Source organism: Microcaecilia unicolor, chromosome 10 (assembly GCF_901765095.1).
Source record: "Microcaecilia unicolor chromosome 10, aMicUni1.1, whole genome shotgun sequence".
In the NCBI taxonomy this organism is placed as follows: domain Eukaryota; kingdom Metazoa; phylum Chordata; class Amphibia; order Gymnophiona; family Siphonopidae; genus Microcaecilia; species Microcaecilia unicolor.
This window is the reverse complement of record NC_044040.1, coordinates 148,166,606-148,183,620: the sequence shown is the minus strand read 5'-3', so window position 1 is coordinate 148,183,620 and position 17,015 is coordinate 148,166,606. Positions and strand designations below refer to the sequence as shown.

Genomic DNA, 17,015 nt, shown 5'->3' with positions numbered 1-17,015 from the left:
TTATTAAGACCTTCTATACCAATAGAAAACACCAGGTATATTCCAATTTATCTAAACCTTCCATATCATGACCATCAACTAATTGTGCCTACCAGTTAATTTTATCCAGTAACAGTGCAATGAGAACTTCCATGAGGCAGAGAATAAGAAGGAAAAGTGTTATGTAAGGTCACATTGAGTGGATTGACTATAAATAAAATAATAATCAAGTAACAGTTTAGATTTAGAATTATGTAGCATTTATCATCCTACCAGTCCATACAAACATACCATATTCTTTCTAATAATTGGCCAGATGATTATTAGAAACATGTTTTTTCTGGAGCCTAGGGAGGGTTTCAATTTTTAGGAAGCCTGAAATTGGCAATGTAAGACATATTTCCTGGTGAAGTGCAGCATTTCTCACTGCCCCCCCCCCCCCCTCCTTGTGATAGCCGGCACTTCTATACTCACCTCCCCTCCTCCCCCCCCCCCCCTGTAATCTTACTCCCGTAAGAATTTGGTCATCGGGCATAGTTGGAAATTTTTCTCTCCTCCACCCTCCTCCATGTAAGGACCAGCATTTCTCTCATTCACCCTCCACCCCCACCATGATCAGATTTTTGTTACCCCTTGTCCTGGGTATCACTGATATCAAAGATATAGTGCTAGGCCAGTGCAAGGGCACTTTGAATGGGCTGTGTCGGCATTACCACACCGGCAACCGCTAGTGCGGCTTTGTAAAAGGCGGTAGGGGTTAGTTTTTAAGAGACCATCAGAAAAGAGTATACTTCTGCTATTTCTGAACAAAGGTTTTTAAAATATGCAAATGAAAATACAAACACACACACACATACACACAAATAACGGGACCTCCTTTTCTCTCTATAACAAATAAATGGCTGGGTGTACAATAATAAAATTTGGCTCATAAACAGGCCTATGATAGAGCTATAAAACGATCATGCAACAAAAGTGTAGCATAATAAATATTCTTTGCAAATCATGGTGCAATTATGACATTATTATTTACAGTTGATCCAACAGCAGAGGAGAGGGTCAAAGTGCACATAACAATACAAATGCAAAAAAGCACCAAGGGCTGTTCAAGCATGGGGTAGTCAAGTCAGTGGCGTAGCTAGGTGGGGCACCAGGGGAGCGGCTGCTCCACCAAACGGAGTTCTGCCGGCGCCTAGTTTTTTTTTCGTCCTGTTACAGTGAAAATGTGCGCCGGCAGATCGCTCCCCCTGCACCATCAACTTGCCTCATCCTGGCTCCACTTCTGCGTCGAGTCCTTTATTAATAGACCCAACATGGGCCATGTTTCGACAACATGTACCTGCGTCAGGGGTCAATAGAAATCAGTCTATTTAAAATAGTGAACTAAAAGCTCAAATGATTCATAGTGGAAAGTTCAGAGAACGGGTTCATCAGCACATCGGGGTTTGCTGATCATATGAGCTTTTAAATCTAATTAGTGCCAATAATTGTTTGTTTAAAAAGCCAATTATTGGTGCTAATTAGCTCATTATTCAATTAAATTGTGCAAGCAAATTGGGCACATACCCAAATTTGTACACACAATGTTTGGCAACTTTTATAGAATTAGGAGGTTGATGTACTGAAGAAACTTATTTGCAAAATTGACATGACCAATGATTTCAAACATTGCCTGGTAAAGTTTGACCCCAAAGTGCACACACCTCTAATGCCATTCACCAAGTTGAAGATCTGGCAGGAGGACAGTCCACAAAATCACTCCATGCAAAAATATTTCAAATATGCACCTTAAACTGTCATTGTGAATAACTTCAGTTTGGTAAATTTTGGCATGCAAATCGATTTTGAGCATAACATTCTTAACACCTAATCGCATATGTGCATATATATACCCAGCTACACTAGTATTCTATTTAAAAAAAAGTAGGTGACTACTTTGTACAGTGAAAACTCATTAGCATGTGGTCGACAGGGGACATATCTCGTGACTGCACATTAAGCAGACCATGCAATAACAAATCTTCTAACCATGTTCTTGACTACACACAGTGTGTACATTCACCTTCGCCTCATCTTACCACAATGACAACAGACCGGAAAAAGAAGTACAGGACAAAGTTGATCTTCCTTGTCAGAAGGTAGCAAATGAGAAGGCTGATGATTCTTTAGCACTATACTGTATTTCAGTTTCTCCCAATCACACTTTAACATCTGCATATTAAAGTCTGCAATTTTGGAACACATGACACAGCTTAAACAGTTGCACATTAATGAGTTTTCACTGTAGGTGCCTAAATATAGGTGCACTGTTATAGAATTGCTCCCTGCATTGCTCTTGGGAGGGCATTTTTGCTTTGTGAGGGTTTTTTTTTTTTGATTGAGCAAATAGGTGTATTGTATACCCTATTTTATGTACACAAAGGAGCCGATATTCAGACCATGAGAGGCAGCCTGGCAATCTCCCGTGGTCGGCAGCAAACCTGGAAATTCAATGCTGGACTGTATCTGGTGACAAGCATTGAATTTCCAGGCTTTTTTGGTCATTATGAGCATAGCCAGTCAAACCGATATTCGTTGGCTGACCAGCTAAGTTATAGGGGCCAAAGATAGGTCTACTTGCCTTCTAACCGTAGCTGGTCAGCCAATGAATATTGTCATGACCGTGGCCATGCCCCGCATTCCAACTTACCTGCCGCTGGTGTAGAATGGCACGATTGGCCTCCATGGCTTCTGGGCACTGGACTATTCCCCCAACGTGCTGGACCATCGGTGCTGCAGCTCCCACATATGGGAGCGTCATGTTGGTCATGCAGACCACTCTGTCCTCTGCTGCCTCTGGCATCAGTGTCCTCTACGTGCACACATGCACATGGGGTCTTTCTCTTAAAAGTCCTGTGGCAGGAACAGGATGGGACATCTACTGATGACCCCATTTGCTGTGGTCCTTATAAGAGATCTTGGAACTCTTCACTTCTGCCTTCACAACAGGCCTCTTGAGTTGTCTTGTCTTGTCTCCAGATAGCCTTGCCTCCAGCCAGCCTTGCCTTGCCTTGTCTCGCCTGCCTTGCCTTGTCTCCAGCCTGCCTTGCCTCCAGCCAGCCTCGCCTTTTCTTGCCTCCAGCCAACTTCACCTTGCCTTGTCTCCAGTAGAGAGCTGCACAGGAATGTGGTTTGAGAGAATCCCATGACTACCATGGGAATCCCACAGGGATCCCCTCCAGGGTCACTGGTCTCCCACAGGGATGCCCCTGAGGCTCATGGGGATCCCGCAGGGATGGACACAGATCCTGTGGGGTTCCCGCAGTAGTGTAGCACTACACCAGCCTACCTACCTACCTACCCTACTCTACTAATGCAAATAAACTGAAAATGGCGCTGTGTCAGGGAGGTCGCACTTGGCAAATGGCAGGCGAGTGTGTGTGGTGACTGGCAATTGGTGAGTGTGACCTCCCTGCCCTGCCCCCTGACACAGCACCATCTTCAGTTTTCTTTGCATTAGTGGAGTGGAGACAGAAAAGCTGAGCTCCCTTAGAGAGTCCTTTCTAGACAACCAATATTTTGTAACCAAAGGTTAGCGCTGTGGAACCTCCAACTTTTTTCAATCCTTTTGGCTTTGCCACTATGTTATACTCCGAGTGAAAGGTGCATTTAGTGCACTCTCCATGGCAATGGGAGCAGGTGTCATTCAGCAAGGGTAGAGGGTGGAAGTGGATTACAAGATTGTTCAAAGCTCTGACTGATTTGTATATTTTTATGTACACAAGTGGTATGAAACCTTTGGGAAAAAGCAGTCTTGAATTTTGGAAAGAGATTTGAGAGTGTACCTTTAAGGGATCCATTTTGTTGTCTTTAATCTCCATGCAAGTAAAAATTCTACTGCATATATATACTACTTCTAGTCTCCTTCATAGTTGAGACAAGTGGACAAGTCCCTACTGCTGGTGGCTATTCAGGGAATAAGGAGATTTTCTACACCTGTGGTGGACTTGCCTGTTGATTTGACTTATTTGGTCTAGAGTAAAGGATATTATTACTACCATCACAAGACTGAACCTTCCCTGTAGCATACAGATCTTGTTGCTGGGATCTTGAATTGCAGAAATCATTACATGAGAAGGATTTCTTTCTTTCTTTCTTTCTTTCTTTCTTTCTTTCTTTCTTACATTTGTATCCCACATTTTCCCACCTATTTGCAGGCTCAATGTGGTTTACATAGTACCGGAGTGGCGTTTGCATACTCTGGTGTGAACAAATACAAGTGATATTATGGTAAGATAGTATTCGTGTGGCATAGACACATTAAGGAATTGTTCATTGGGAGGGTTGTGTTATGTCCATTACGTATTTTGATTTTGTTGTGTTGCAGGGATCCATTGTCTAATTTGGATCAGTAGGGTATGCCTTTTTAAACAGATGAGTTTTTAGTGATTTCCTGAAGTTTAGGTGGTTGTACGTTGTTTTCACGGTCTTTGGTAGTGCATTCCACAGTTGCGTGCACATGTAGGAAAAGCTGGATGCGTAAGTTGATTTGTATTTAAGTCCTTTGCAGCTTGGATAGTGTAGGTTTAGGTATTTTTATGATGATTTGGATGTGTTTCTAGTTGGTAAGTCAATCAAGTTAATCATGTATCCTGGGGCTTCACTGTGGATAATTTTGTGGACCAGGGTGCAGATTTTAAAAGCAATGCGTTCTTTGATTGGGAGCCAGTGTAGTTAATTAATTAATTTCCTGCTCACTGTTAGTTGCTAAATCTGCAGTGGCCCAGTTTTGAAGAAGCAGCACCCCACCCCCAGAACACTTGGAAAAAGTGGGAAATGTATTGGATGGGGAAGTAGACTGCTGAGCTGCAAAAAGATATCAATACCTTCTGGGCAGTCTGGGATGTGTTTAAAACCTGGACATCCTGCTTGTAGTCTCCTCATCTTAAAAGACTATCTAGTTGTTTTTAGAGGCTTGTGTGATAAAATAAGAGACCGGGGGGGGGGGGGGGGGGGGAGGGGAGTGCATGGGGATGTCCACAACCTTTCACATAGGTGATGATTTAAACTGTTGCATGGCAAGAAAGTCCTTAAAAGAAATGTTTCATGCATGTTGTACTCTGAGATATTGGAATTGCTTTTTGGTTTGCTATGAGCATGGAGGTTGTATTATTTTGTATTGCTTTGAATCCCAATTTTTTTTCCATGAGATTTTATTAAAGTTTCAAAGTTATAAATTTTTCATTAGGATTTTATTGTCAGATTCAGACCACCGTGGATGAGAAACGGTTGCTAGAAAATTGTTTATATCTGCTATGTCTTCACTACTATTTGATTGATAGAGAGAAAAATAAAATTGGTGGAATGATTTTAGTATATTGGAAGGTGAGGTAATAATATTATTATTTGTGTTTTTTTATTGAGGATATTTAAATTTTAGTTTTTTTCCGTTTTAAATAATTAGCTAATAATTTGCTACTTTTATTAACTTCAGAATAATATTTAGATTTTGAGACAAAAATTTCTTGATTGACATGTTCACTAAGCAATTTATTATGAGAGTATTTTAATTTATATATAGTATTGAGTATTGATTTATCATTAGTGTGAAAATAAAGTTGTTCTTGTTCTTTGTTTTATTTTCTATTTTTGTAAGATTGTTAAGGTGTTCTTTTCTTTTATATGAAGAGATGAAAATTAATTCACCTCTTAGTGAAGCTTTAAAAGCTTCCCATATTGTCAGAGATGAGATGTCGTCAGAGAGATTAAATTGAAAAAATTCTTTAATAAATTTTTGGATTCAATTTTGAACATCTTTATCAGCTAATAATTTTGAGTTAAGTTTCCAGTTGGAAGATTTAGATGAACGTTGGATAGGATTGATGAGAGAAAGCGTTATAGGAGCATGATCGGATATTACAATTGGTTGGATTGTGGTTCCAGATACTGACGGAAGTAAAAATGCAGAGATTAAAAAGTAGTCTATGCGTGAGAAACTGGAACTGGGGGGGGGGGGGGAGAGAAATTTGTGTAATCTTTGGTAGTTGGGTGGTTTATTCTCCAGGGGTCAACTAAATTGAATTGAGTAATTAATGAGCGTAAAGTGATATTAGCTTTGGGGATGGTTCTTACTACTACTACTACTATTTAGCATTTCTATAGCGCTACAAGGCATATGCAGCGCTGTACACCATACACAAAAAAGACAATTCCTGCTCAAAGAGCTTACAATCTAGATAAGACAGGTAAACAGACAGAACAGTTAAGGGTAAGGGAATAAAGAGTGAGAGGATAAAGGGCAGGGCAAGTGAGTAGAGGTTAGGAGTCAAAAGCAGTGGTAAAGAGGTGGGCTTTAAGTTTGGACTTGAAGACGGCCAAAGACGGGGCTAGGCACATCTGAATATTTGGGTGCTTATTTTCAAAGCACATTGATTTACATAGTACAGTAACCTATGTAACTTTGTAAGGTTATGTGCTTTGAAAATGAGCCTCTTGATCATCTTGCTCATTGCTCCTTTTTTTTTTTTTTTTTTACAGATCAGTAATGAATAAAGGAAATACTGGTCCTAGTACAGATCGCTAGGGACTGATGCTGATGGAGTTTGAGGATCATGCAAAAGTTGGCTGTTGTTGGAGATGAAGTTTGTTTGTCCATCCATATGTCTAGAGGAAGGTTAAAGTCCCCTGCAATATAGATAGGTAAGGGAGCAAAGGAGGCGATTGTTTGAAAGAGGGAAGCAAAAAATTCAGGGGAATCTGAATTAGAGGCATAAAGGTTTACTAAGATGAGTTGTTCGTCAGATAATGTTATTTTAGCAATTACCCATCTTCCCTCTGGGTCACTGATATGTTCTGTTATGCTAACATTTAGGTCTTTGTGAAATAGAATTGAAACCCCATGTTTGCGGCCAGTGGAGGGAGCGTCAATAGTATGAGAGATCCAAGGGAAGGTAGATTTAAAATTGATGAGGTTGGGAATGTGTGTTCCTTGTTGGAAGATTATTGAGGGTTTTAATTTTTTAAGGTGTGTGAATACTTTTTTCTGTTTAATTGGATGTTTTAAGCCATTTACATTCCAGGAAACTAGCGTCAGTATATTAGATGAGTTGGTATTAGCCATTGTGATAGGGATAGGAGTTGAGGTGAGTGTTGTGATGAATCAGGAGATAGCTTAAGTTAAATGAGTATAATGAATGTAATAAATATAATGATGAAGATGTATGCCTCTGAAGTATATTAACAATAAATGACATAGAGAGCAAAAAATGCTCAGTCAATATGGAAAGAAGAATATATTGGAACCAGTGACTAAGACAGGGGGGGGGTCCAGCATGAATCAATTCCTCCTATGAGGTTAAGTAGAGATATTCTGGAATCTATGATAATGTATGTACATTAGTAAAGAGAGTAGAAAATGACTAAAGAGGATTATAAATTGTGGAGTTGTAAGAGTGGCCCATGTAGTGAGAAAGATGTTATGAAAGAAGAGATTATCTCATATTTAATGATAGATCATATTAGCATTGTAAATTGAGAGTAACCCATTAATGAAGAGGTTAGACCTTAGGTGGCTACAGTTTTGTAGCATAGTAGTGTATGAAGGAATTGGGGATAAACATTTCATATAACAGCTATGACCAAGACATTTACTAAAAGCAATGAGTTATGAGATATAGGCAATTGAACACTTTGAGCCTTAAAACAATCTGTAAAAAGAAATAAGTAACATGCAAATAATTGGAGCTTATATGATGTTGATATCAGTTAGGCAATTTGAGAAGAAATAGTACATGCTCTTATTTAACATACAATGAATACAAATTGAAGAAAAATAAAATAAATAAAATAAAATAATTGTAATCATACATGCAGTCAGCAGGAGATGGCAGAGAGTAGTAAATTAGGCTAGATTTTAACTACTGATATACTGGATCTACAGATAGAGTTTCAAAACATATTTATAGGTATTTCTTTTTGCAACCTATGCAAATCTATGAGCTCCATAGAATTCTTTGTTAATCATTGACCAATTTATCAGATATTATTCACTCAAGGGTCACTATTATTCTTTGGTCAAAGCATGAATAGATCTCTAAGGGAGTGATAGGGAAAGTAGATGGCATGGATGGGCAGACTGGATAGGCCATATGGTCTTTATCTGCCTACATTTTCTGTGTTTCTATATAATAGATGCATTGTGCACCTACATTTTATCCAGATGTAAAAGGCATGTTTGTGTGTAAGCAAGAGAACAAATGGGTCAGAAATCTGATCTATAGCTTGGAACTTCTAAGAAACCTCAGTCCATTGTTTACATTTTTTAAGTTTGTCTTTGTGAAATGGTAACACCACAATGATCTAGGTTGAATTTCATTTCCTTGTTATTTGTAATGTTGATTTTCTTTGCGGTTTTAACCACAAAATGTCTCCTTATTTGCAGAAAATTGGCATGCAGAGTTTCAATCCTTGGCTCTGTATGACATTTCTAAAAATTGGTTCCATGGTTTTGAGCTACAAAGGGATCAAAAAGGTAAAATAAAATATTCAGCTTGGAATATTTTTCAGGCTTTCTGAAGTTAAAAATAAATGTATACTCCATTAGTGGATACCATAAAGAAATGCCCAATGGAAGGTTTGAGAAATTTATGTTTAAAAATCATTGCGCATGCGCAGTGTAGGTTATAAGCCAGTGTGGGAGCTGCTTTTGGAATGTGCATGGCTTCCCTGAAGGGCTGTACAGAGGAGTGGTGTGCAGCCAGGTAATGCAGCCAGGTGTGCTCTAAGCCTTGAAATGACTTTTTAATATATGTTTTTTCTCATCACAAAGGTGATGTATTTGAACAGCAGATAGTAAGGGAAAGTGGCTGCCACTATTCCTTATCACTTAATGCAAATGCAAGAGCAGTGTTGCTTCTCTGGCCATCAGGTACCACGGTAATCCAAAACTGATAGGCATGACATCTGGTGGGACAAGAGGTGTAAAAAGTGAGCATAAGTAGAAGGGAAGATTATTCAATGTACTCAGGGCTGGTGTTAGGGGGGCAAACAGAGCATCTGGCCTGGGTCCCACAGCTCCAGAGGGGCCCGGCAGTCCAGACATCTCTTCCCCTTCTCCCCACTACAGTCCGTCTCCTCCTCCCTTCCTGATCTTCTTTAAAAATGTATTTCCCTTCTCAGAAGGTCCCTGGCATGGCTGCCATTCTCACAAGCAGCCTGTGGCTGCCCCAAACCTTTCCCTCTCTGCCGTGCCGCAATCTGCCCCCTCTGACGCATTTTCCTGTTTCCACCTGGGCGGATCGTGCCACAGTAGAAAGGGCAGGGAAAGCTTTGGGGGCAGCCAGAGGCAGCTTGTGAGAATGGCTGCCATGCCAGGGCCCCTCTGAGAAAGGAAATAAACATTTTAAAGAAGACCACAAGGTGAGGGGAAGGGAGGAAGATGGACTGTGATGGGGAGAAGGGGAAGAGATGCCCGGACTGCATAGTAACAATGCAGGTGGGGAGATAAGGGGGAAGGGAGGATCAATAGCCCCCTCTTTAATTTCTTCCCTGGGCCCCACCATATCTAAAACCAGCCCTGAATGTACCTAGGGATATATAGGGATAAATTCTATAAGGGGCACCTCCTTTTAGGTACTCTGATGCCATGTATGAGAGCCTATTGTATAACTGCAACTGGGTGCCTAGTTTTTGCTATCATACTATTGTATCCTGGGTCTCACCACTACTAGCTCAGGTCTAAAACCCTAACCCAGGTCAAAGAGATAATCCACTCTCTCTCTCCAGTCACGGTGTCACTGGAGATCACACACACACACACCACAATCAAGTCCCAATTCACCTGCAGTCGAGCTTGGAAGTGGATCAGTGGTCCAGAATGGAGATCCGGGGTGTTGGGAGCTTAAGAGAGACTTACTAGTGGTACTCCCTTCTCAGTCAGGGAGCAAGTATCCTCCTCTCATGCCAAAGACCACTCTGTATTCCAGGAGTTTTATTTAATGTAAAATAACTTTACTGGAACTTCTGCAACCAGCAGGTAAACTCTTCATAGCCAGTGGTGATCCTACCATTAGACCAAATGAGGCGGGGGCTTCAGGCAGCACTCTTCTGAGGCGGTATCCCCCTCCCCCCCCCCCCCCCCCACCCTTCCTTCCCCATCCCTCTTCTCCGAATTTACCTTTTATTTTCAAAAGGCGGCAGTGGCAGCGATTCCCATAGTCTACCCTTCCACCGGCCCCTTCTCTCTACTGCGGCCCGCCTCTCTGACATAATTTTCTGTTTCCTCGGAGGCAGGCCACACTAGAGAAGGGGCCAAGACCAGCGGCAGGGAAGCCTATGGGAATCACTGCCACTGCCTTTTGAAAACAAGAAAACAAAAGGTAAATTTGGGAAAGGGGGTTGGAGAAGGAAGGGGAGAGATGTCAGACCATGGCAGAGGGCGGCAGTGTTGGGGCGGCAGCTCATTGTTCGCCCAAGGCAGCAGATTATTTTGGGTCACCTCTGTTCAGAACTCTTTATATACATTGGTCCATCCAAGACTATTCATGATAATCTTAGCCACTCCACTCTTTGAGTATTCCAAAACTGTACATATTTATACAGGTTCCTGACCTTTACCTATCCTGTTGTGCCAGCCATAAACCCAAGGCTGCTTCTGTTACTTCTGATATCAATCCAACTCCTTCAGGAACAGACCGTTTAGGTTGTCCTTCTTCTAGCGATGCTTCTCACAGGGCTGCACCCCGGCCTTGAACAGACTTCCCCTGCTCTGGTTCTTGTTTCCAGTCTGGATTCCCCTTATCCACCTGAAGCTCCTTCTCAGTTGTCACCTACAGGGGCAGCAACTATTCCTTTACTCAGCCTGCATTTACTGTATTTCTTCTACTCCAGGATCCCCCAATCCTCCCAAGAGCCCTGGCGGGGCTACAGGCAACCAAAGACCTCATGTACCCAGTGACGTAGCCACAGGTGGGCTTGGGTGGGCCATGGCCCACCCATTTATGGCTCAGGCCCACCCAACAGTAGCACATGTTTAGTGGTAACTGGTGGGAATCCCAAGCTCCGCCAGCTGAAGATTTCCCCCTGATGGTAACAAAAACACTACACTCCACGACACCGGCACCTGCGCATGCTCAGTTTTCAGTGCATTCCTGCTGCCAAGGTGGAAAGAACCGTTTTCCCACCAGCTGAGATTTTTTTTTTGGGGGGGGGGGGGAGAACACTTGGTGCCCACCCAATTCTTGCCTAGGCCCACCCAAAATCTGTTGTCTGGCTACGCCCCTGCATGTACCTCACTTCAATCATTTTTATTATTTTCCAACTCCACCTGCCAAACCCTCCTCTGGGCAGGCCCCTCCAACTTTCTTTCCAGCCCACTGGCAAGGACCACCCTCCCCCCAAAGCCTCTGAAAAAATCTATCTCTGCTGTCTTAGTAATACCTATATCATGAGATATTACACTATCATAACCTAGCCTCGGTGTACCTGCACGTACATGACAGCAGCTACACCAACAGAGCTAGCACAACTGCAGCTGTGTAAATTCAACATGAATACATGTAACCAACAGTATTCTGTAAGCTTTGTGTGTATGTGACAACCCAACCCAGGCTACTTCATAGTAACATAGTAGATGACGGCAGAGAAAGACCTACACGGTCCATCCAGTCTGCCCAACAAGATAACTCATATGTGCTACTTTTTGTGTATACCTTACCTTGATTTGTATCTGTCTTTTTCAGGGCACAGACTGTATAAGTCTGCCCAGCACTAGCCCACCTCCCAACCACCAGCCCCTTGATTTGCATCTGTCTTTTTCAGGGCACAGACTGTATAAGTCTGCCCAGCACTAGCCCACCTCCCAACCACCAGCCCCGCCTCCCAGCACCGGCTCTGCCATCCAATCTCTGCTAAGCTCCTGAGGATCCCTTCCTTCTGAAAAGGATTCCTTTATGTTTATCCCACGCATGTTTGAATTCCGTTACCGTTTTCATCTCCACCACCTCCTGCGCATGTCCACTGATGTGAATGCCTCCTTGCATTTCCATGCTATGCTACTTGCATGAGCCCTTACAAGATAGTGCTTAGTCAATGTGCTTCCACTTACATGTGTAACTGTATACGCAAAAGGGTTAGTATCCTGTACATTTACACGTGCATGTGGTAGATATATGAGAACACACAGTTATAGAATTGCCCTGATATTGCTCAAGGGGAGGAGGGTGCATTTTAGGATTGCCAGTGAATTTTTTTTTTTAACTGACAATAAAATGAGCTTGAGATCCAGATTAGTGTCCAGTGCTGAAGTGCTGTAGCTGGGACTCCGCAACTTTAGCCTATTAAAAAGATTTGTATCCTGTACCGGATTTGGCGAATGCCTTCACGATATTATGTAAGCCACATTGAGCCTGCAAATATGTGGGAAAATGTGGGATACAAATGTAACAAATAAATAAATCTCTACTATAATAGCATAAATGAGCTCACAATGTCATTATCTCTGCTATCAAACAAAATTTTCATATAACCACAAGACATTATGAAAGCAGCCAACCAGATTGTAGATTTTATCCAGTGGCATTTAAGACCATTAGGAATTAACATCCTTTTACTTTACCTCTTTTACGATGCAATTCAATGGAATCCTTTTTCATTCTCTGACCTGCTCTTCCTTCCTTTACATTCACTGAAAAGCAATAAAATGTAGTCAATGTTATTATAATGAGATATAATGCATGGATATAACAGTGGTACTTGCTTTGGGTTCACTGTCTTGAGTTTTAACCTTTACATGACTTCATCCACCCAAAAAATGCATTATTATCTATGCAATATGTTATATATAGTGTACAGTGTTAATTGCAAATAGTTGTGCAAAGCAACACACACAACTAGCACTGCTGTGAACTTCCATATATGTTTATAGGGTTAACCTTATATTTCAAAAAAGTAAAGACCAAATTATATTCACATTTGCCAGCATTGATCAGAATTTGAATCTTTTCTATATTTTTAATCTGTGATTTACGAGTAGTTTAAATATGTACAGTATGACGCTCATTTTCAAAAGAGAAAAACATCTCAAAAGCGGCACAAAGTGGCAGATGGATGTTTTTCTTACGATTTTCAAAACTCGGAATTGGGACATTTTACTCCACAGTTTGTCGAAATCGCAAGGAGGCATGTTTTGGGTGGGGCTTGGGCGGGTTTACAATCTGGACATTTTTCAGCAATAACAGAACAGAAAAAAAAGGTCCAGGGTTTTTATCTAGACCTATTTCAGTCACAACTATGTCAGAAAAAGGTGCCCTAACTGACCAGCTGGCTACTGGAGGGATTAAGGCATGACCCCCTCTTAATCCCTCAGAGGTCACTGACTCCCTCCCACCCTCCAAAGATATGACAGTGACAGTGGATACCAGGCTCTATGACAGCTCCAGATATTATGGCCATTCCTAAGAAAGCAGCAAGCAAGTGGATGGAGTAGCCTAGTGGTTAGTGCAGTAGACATTGAACAACAGGACCCAGATTCAATTCCCACTTTAACTCTTTAATTGCAGTACAAATATGTGAGCCCTCCTGGAACATAGAAATACCTCCTGTAACTAAACATACAAGTGACTTGTTAGCCTGATGGCTATTGTAGTGGTGGAACTTTAGGTACAGTAGGTTTTCTCTGTTCCTGGAGGGCTCAGCGTACAATATGAAGGGGTTTAGGTGAGATTTATACCTGGGTTCCTTTATGTGAACTCCACTGCACTGACCACTAGGCTGCCCCTCTGCACTGCTGGGATGTCTGTGTGGCTAGTTTCCTAGAAATGCTGCCAGACAGATGCCCCTCTGGCTTGGCTTTCTTTGCTTTTCCCTAGAACTTTTTTTTTTATGGTACTTATAAATGGATGTGTTGAGCATGAAAATGTGTAGCTCAAAGCCATAATCGAACCAGAAATTTAGATATATTTCTGGATCGATTATGGCTGTGAGCGAGACCTTTTCTTGAGACATTGTCTGCAAAATGTCTCAATTTGGACCTAGATGTCATATCAAAAATACCCCTCTATATGTATAGCATTTCTCCAGTTAATGTTTTTCTAACTCAAATGCTTTTTGATTTTGAAGATCTTCCTTCCTTCTATAAACTCAAGCTTACAGCATTGTGTACTTGGGCCTACCAGCCTCTTGTTTGAAATCTGTGCAGATTATACAAAATTATGCCGTAAGACTTTTATTTGGACTATCCAACTTTGAGCATGTGTCACGCCCCTCACCTCTTCTTTAGCGGGATGCTCCGGTGGCGCAGGAACGCCCGTCATTGTAGTGGGTCCGGTGCTCCAGTCTGTGCGGCACTCCCTCTCTCTCTTTCTCCTTGGCGCGGTGTGCGTGCCTGGACAGCCGCATTGCCCTACATCCTGCCGGCTCTGCACGCCTCCAGGGCTGGTCGGGACCGTCGGCCTGCCTCCTTGCTCCGCAGGGATTGGCCCTCTCCGCAGGCAAACTCCTCCTTCTCAGACCACCTACCTATGGCTGCTCTCCTCTCCAGCTGATTCCTCTTTACGTCTGAAGACCAGCACTACTTCTGGGGCGCTTTTCCTCTGCCTCATTGCTTCGACTTGTATTTGGGGTAAGCATTTCTCTACCCTTGTTTCTTGCTTGTCTTGTTATCCTGATACTGACTCTGCCTGCACCTGGATTACTCTCGTGTCTGCTGCCTGCCTACTGACCTTGCCTGTACCTGGATCACTCTCTTGCCTGCTGCCTGTCTGGCCATCATGCTCATCACCCCGCTTCCTGTTCCATCACATAAGCCCTGCAGGCCACCCGCACCTAGGGGCTCAACCTCTGGGGAACGGCAGTCAGCGCTGGTGAAGCCCAGGGTTGTCCAGCCGCCAAGCAGAACCTGGTCCAAGTACCGGGCTCGGCAGCGCTCTACTTAGTACAAGAACTCACAGGGCTGACAGCATGTGATGCCTTACCTTGTATCTTTACATTGGTTACCTGTTGAATATCATGTTAAGTTTAAGTTACTTTTGATGGTCCATTTGAGTTTGTATCAGGATGCTTCTTTTTATCTATGTAATTGTTTGCAATTTTATGAACCTTCAAGGAACTTGAAATCTGCTCATATCTATGGACTTGTAGTACCTGCCCTAAGGCAAATGCACCTTGAACTGACAAGGAAAAGTTCCTTTTCATATGGTGGACCTCTTAGGAGTGGAATAAGTTGCCCCTGTATTTTTTGTTTGTTCTATTGATTTTATGAATATGTACGTTATTCTGTTCTCTGCCTTGGACAAAGGTGGATTATAAATTGGGAGAACCTGTATGTGTCTCCTCTGGATACGTGGAGGGGCATTTTTGAAAGAAACATCCAAGTTGCGATTTGGACATCCTTGCAAAACGGCGAAATCCAGGGGTAGGGAAACCCATATTTTCGAAAAAAGATGGACGTCCATCTGTCATTTCGAAAATACCGTCAGAGACGTCCAAATCCTTAAATTTGGACATCTCTAGACATGGACGTTTCTGATTTTCGGCGATTTTTGAAACCAAAGACATCCATGTCAAAAACATCCAAATGCAAGCCATTTGGTCATGGGAGGAGCCAGCATTTGTAGTGCACTGGTCGTCCTGACATGCCAGGACACCAGCCGGGCACCCTAGGGGGCACTGCAGTGGACTTCATAAAATGCTCCCAGGAACATAGCTCCCTTACCTTGTATGCTAAGCCCCCCAACCCCCCCCCCAAAACCCACCAGCCCCAACTGTACACCATTACCATAGCCCTTATGGGTGAATGGGGGCACCTAGATGTGGTTACAGTGGGTTTGTGGTGGGTTTTGGAGAGCTCGTTGTTTCCTCCAGAAATATAACAGGTAAGGGGGGTATGGGCCTAGGTCTGCCTGTCTGAAGTGCACTGCAGTACCCACTAAAACTGCTCCTCGGACCTGCATGCACTGTCACGGACCTGAGTATGACATCTGAGGCTGGCATAGAGGCTGGCACAACATATTTTTAAAGATGTTTTTTGAGGGTGGGAGGGGGTTAGTGACCACTGGGGGAGTAATGGGAGGTCATCCCCGATTCTCTTCGGTGGTCATCTGGTCATTTTGGGCACCTTTTTGTGCCTTATTCGTAAGAAAAACAGGTCCGGGTGAAAATGCCCAATTTTTTGTCAGGGACGTCCTTGGTTTGTTCGATTATGGGTTAAAGACGTCCAAGTGTTAGGCACACCCAAGTCCCGCCTTCGCTATGCCTACACCACGCCCCCTTGAACTTTGGACGTCCTTGCGACAGACCGCAGTTGAAGACGTCCAAAATCGGCTTTCGATAATACCGATTTGGACATATCTGGGAGATGGACATCCTTCTCTTTCGAAAATGAGCCTGAAAGCCACCCAAAGAATAGTCATATGGAAACTGTTACCCTTGAAAACTCTGGAAACTCAGCCCAAGCTCCTTCACTCCTGTATTATGAGAAACTCTGTAACATCTCTACCTCCTGTGTTGTGTGATTCATGGAAGTTCTGCTGTTCATCCATTTGATCTGTCCTTCCTTGCTCCATGCGAACTGCAAGACACATTTGTTACCAGTGAACTTTCTTTCCACAGATCAATATAGAAGAACAGATGCCATAATCAGCTTTTGTGCCCAGGATCTTGTAGGTCCTGCAAATTCATAGTTTGATGAAAATGTTGGAATTCCATTAATACACTAGGGGCCACCAGATCATTCTGTCTCATCAGGAGCAAGTTTTGATTTGCTCCTATTTCTTCATATGGACCTACTTTTTTTAAAATAAAAATGTATTTATTTAAAAGTTTTATGTACTGGTCATACAAAATGCCATATCTGTTCAAAGTGATGTACAGCATATATACATTATGCAATTGGAGCTTGAACTCCATGCTTACAATAGGGCAAAACCTGGAGTGATTTTGCCTGTCCGCATGACCTGAAACCATCAAATAAGTTTTCAGAATTTCCTCAATGAATATTCTTGAGATACATTTGCATACAATGGAGGCAGTGGATGCAAATAGAGCTCAAGCATATTCATTGG

At 42.5% G+C, this 17,015-nt stretch overlaps 1 protein-coding gene across 1 annotated transcript in view; it reads right to left on the bottom strand.

The window, feature by feature from the left end:
• The window catches only part of KY (kyphoscoliosis peptidase), a 93,923-nt gene extending 77,406 nt beyond the window's left edge, over positions 1-16,517 (bottom strand). Inside the window, exons 1-2 of the mRNA XM_030216465.1 lie at positions 16,451-16,517; positions 12,572-12,640 (exon numbers count right to left, since the gene is read on the bottom strand). Of these exons, the coding sequence (XP_030072325.1) occupies positions 12,572-12,640; positions 16,451-16,517 (136 nt within the window). The remainder of the gene's footprint in view (positions 1-12,571; positions 12,641-16,450) is intronic.
• Between the last annotated feature and the right edge of the window lie 498 nt (positions 16,518-17,015).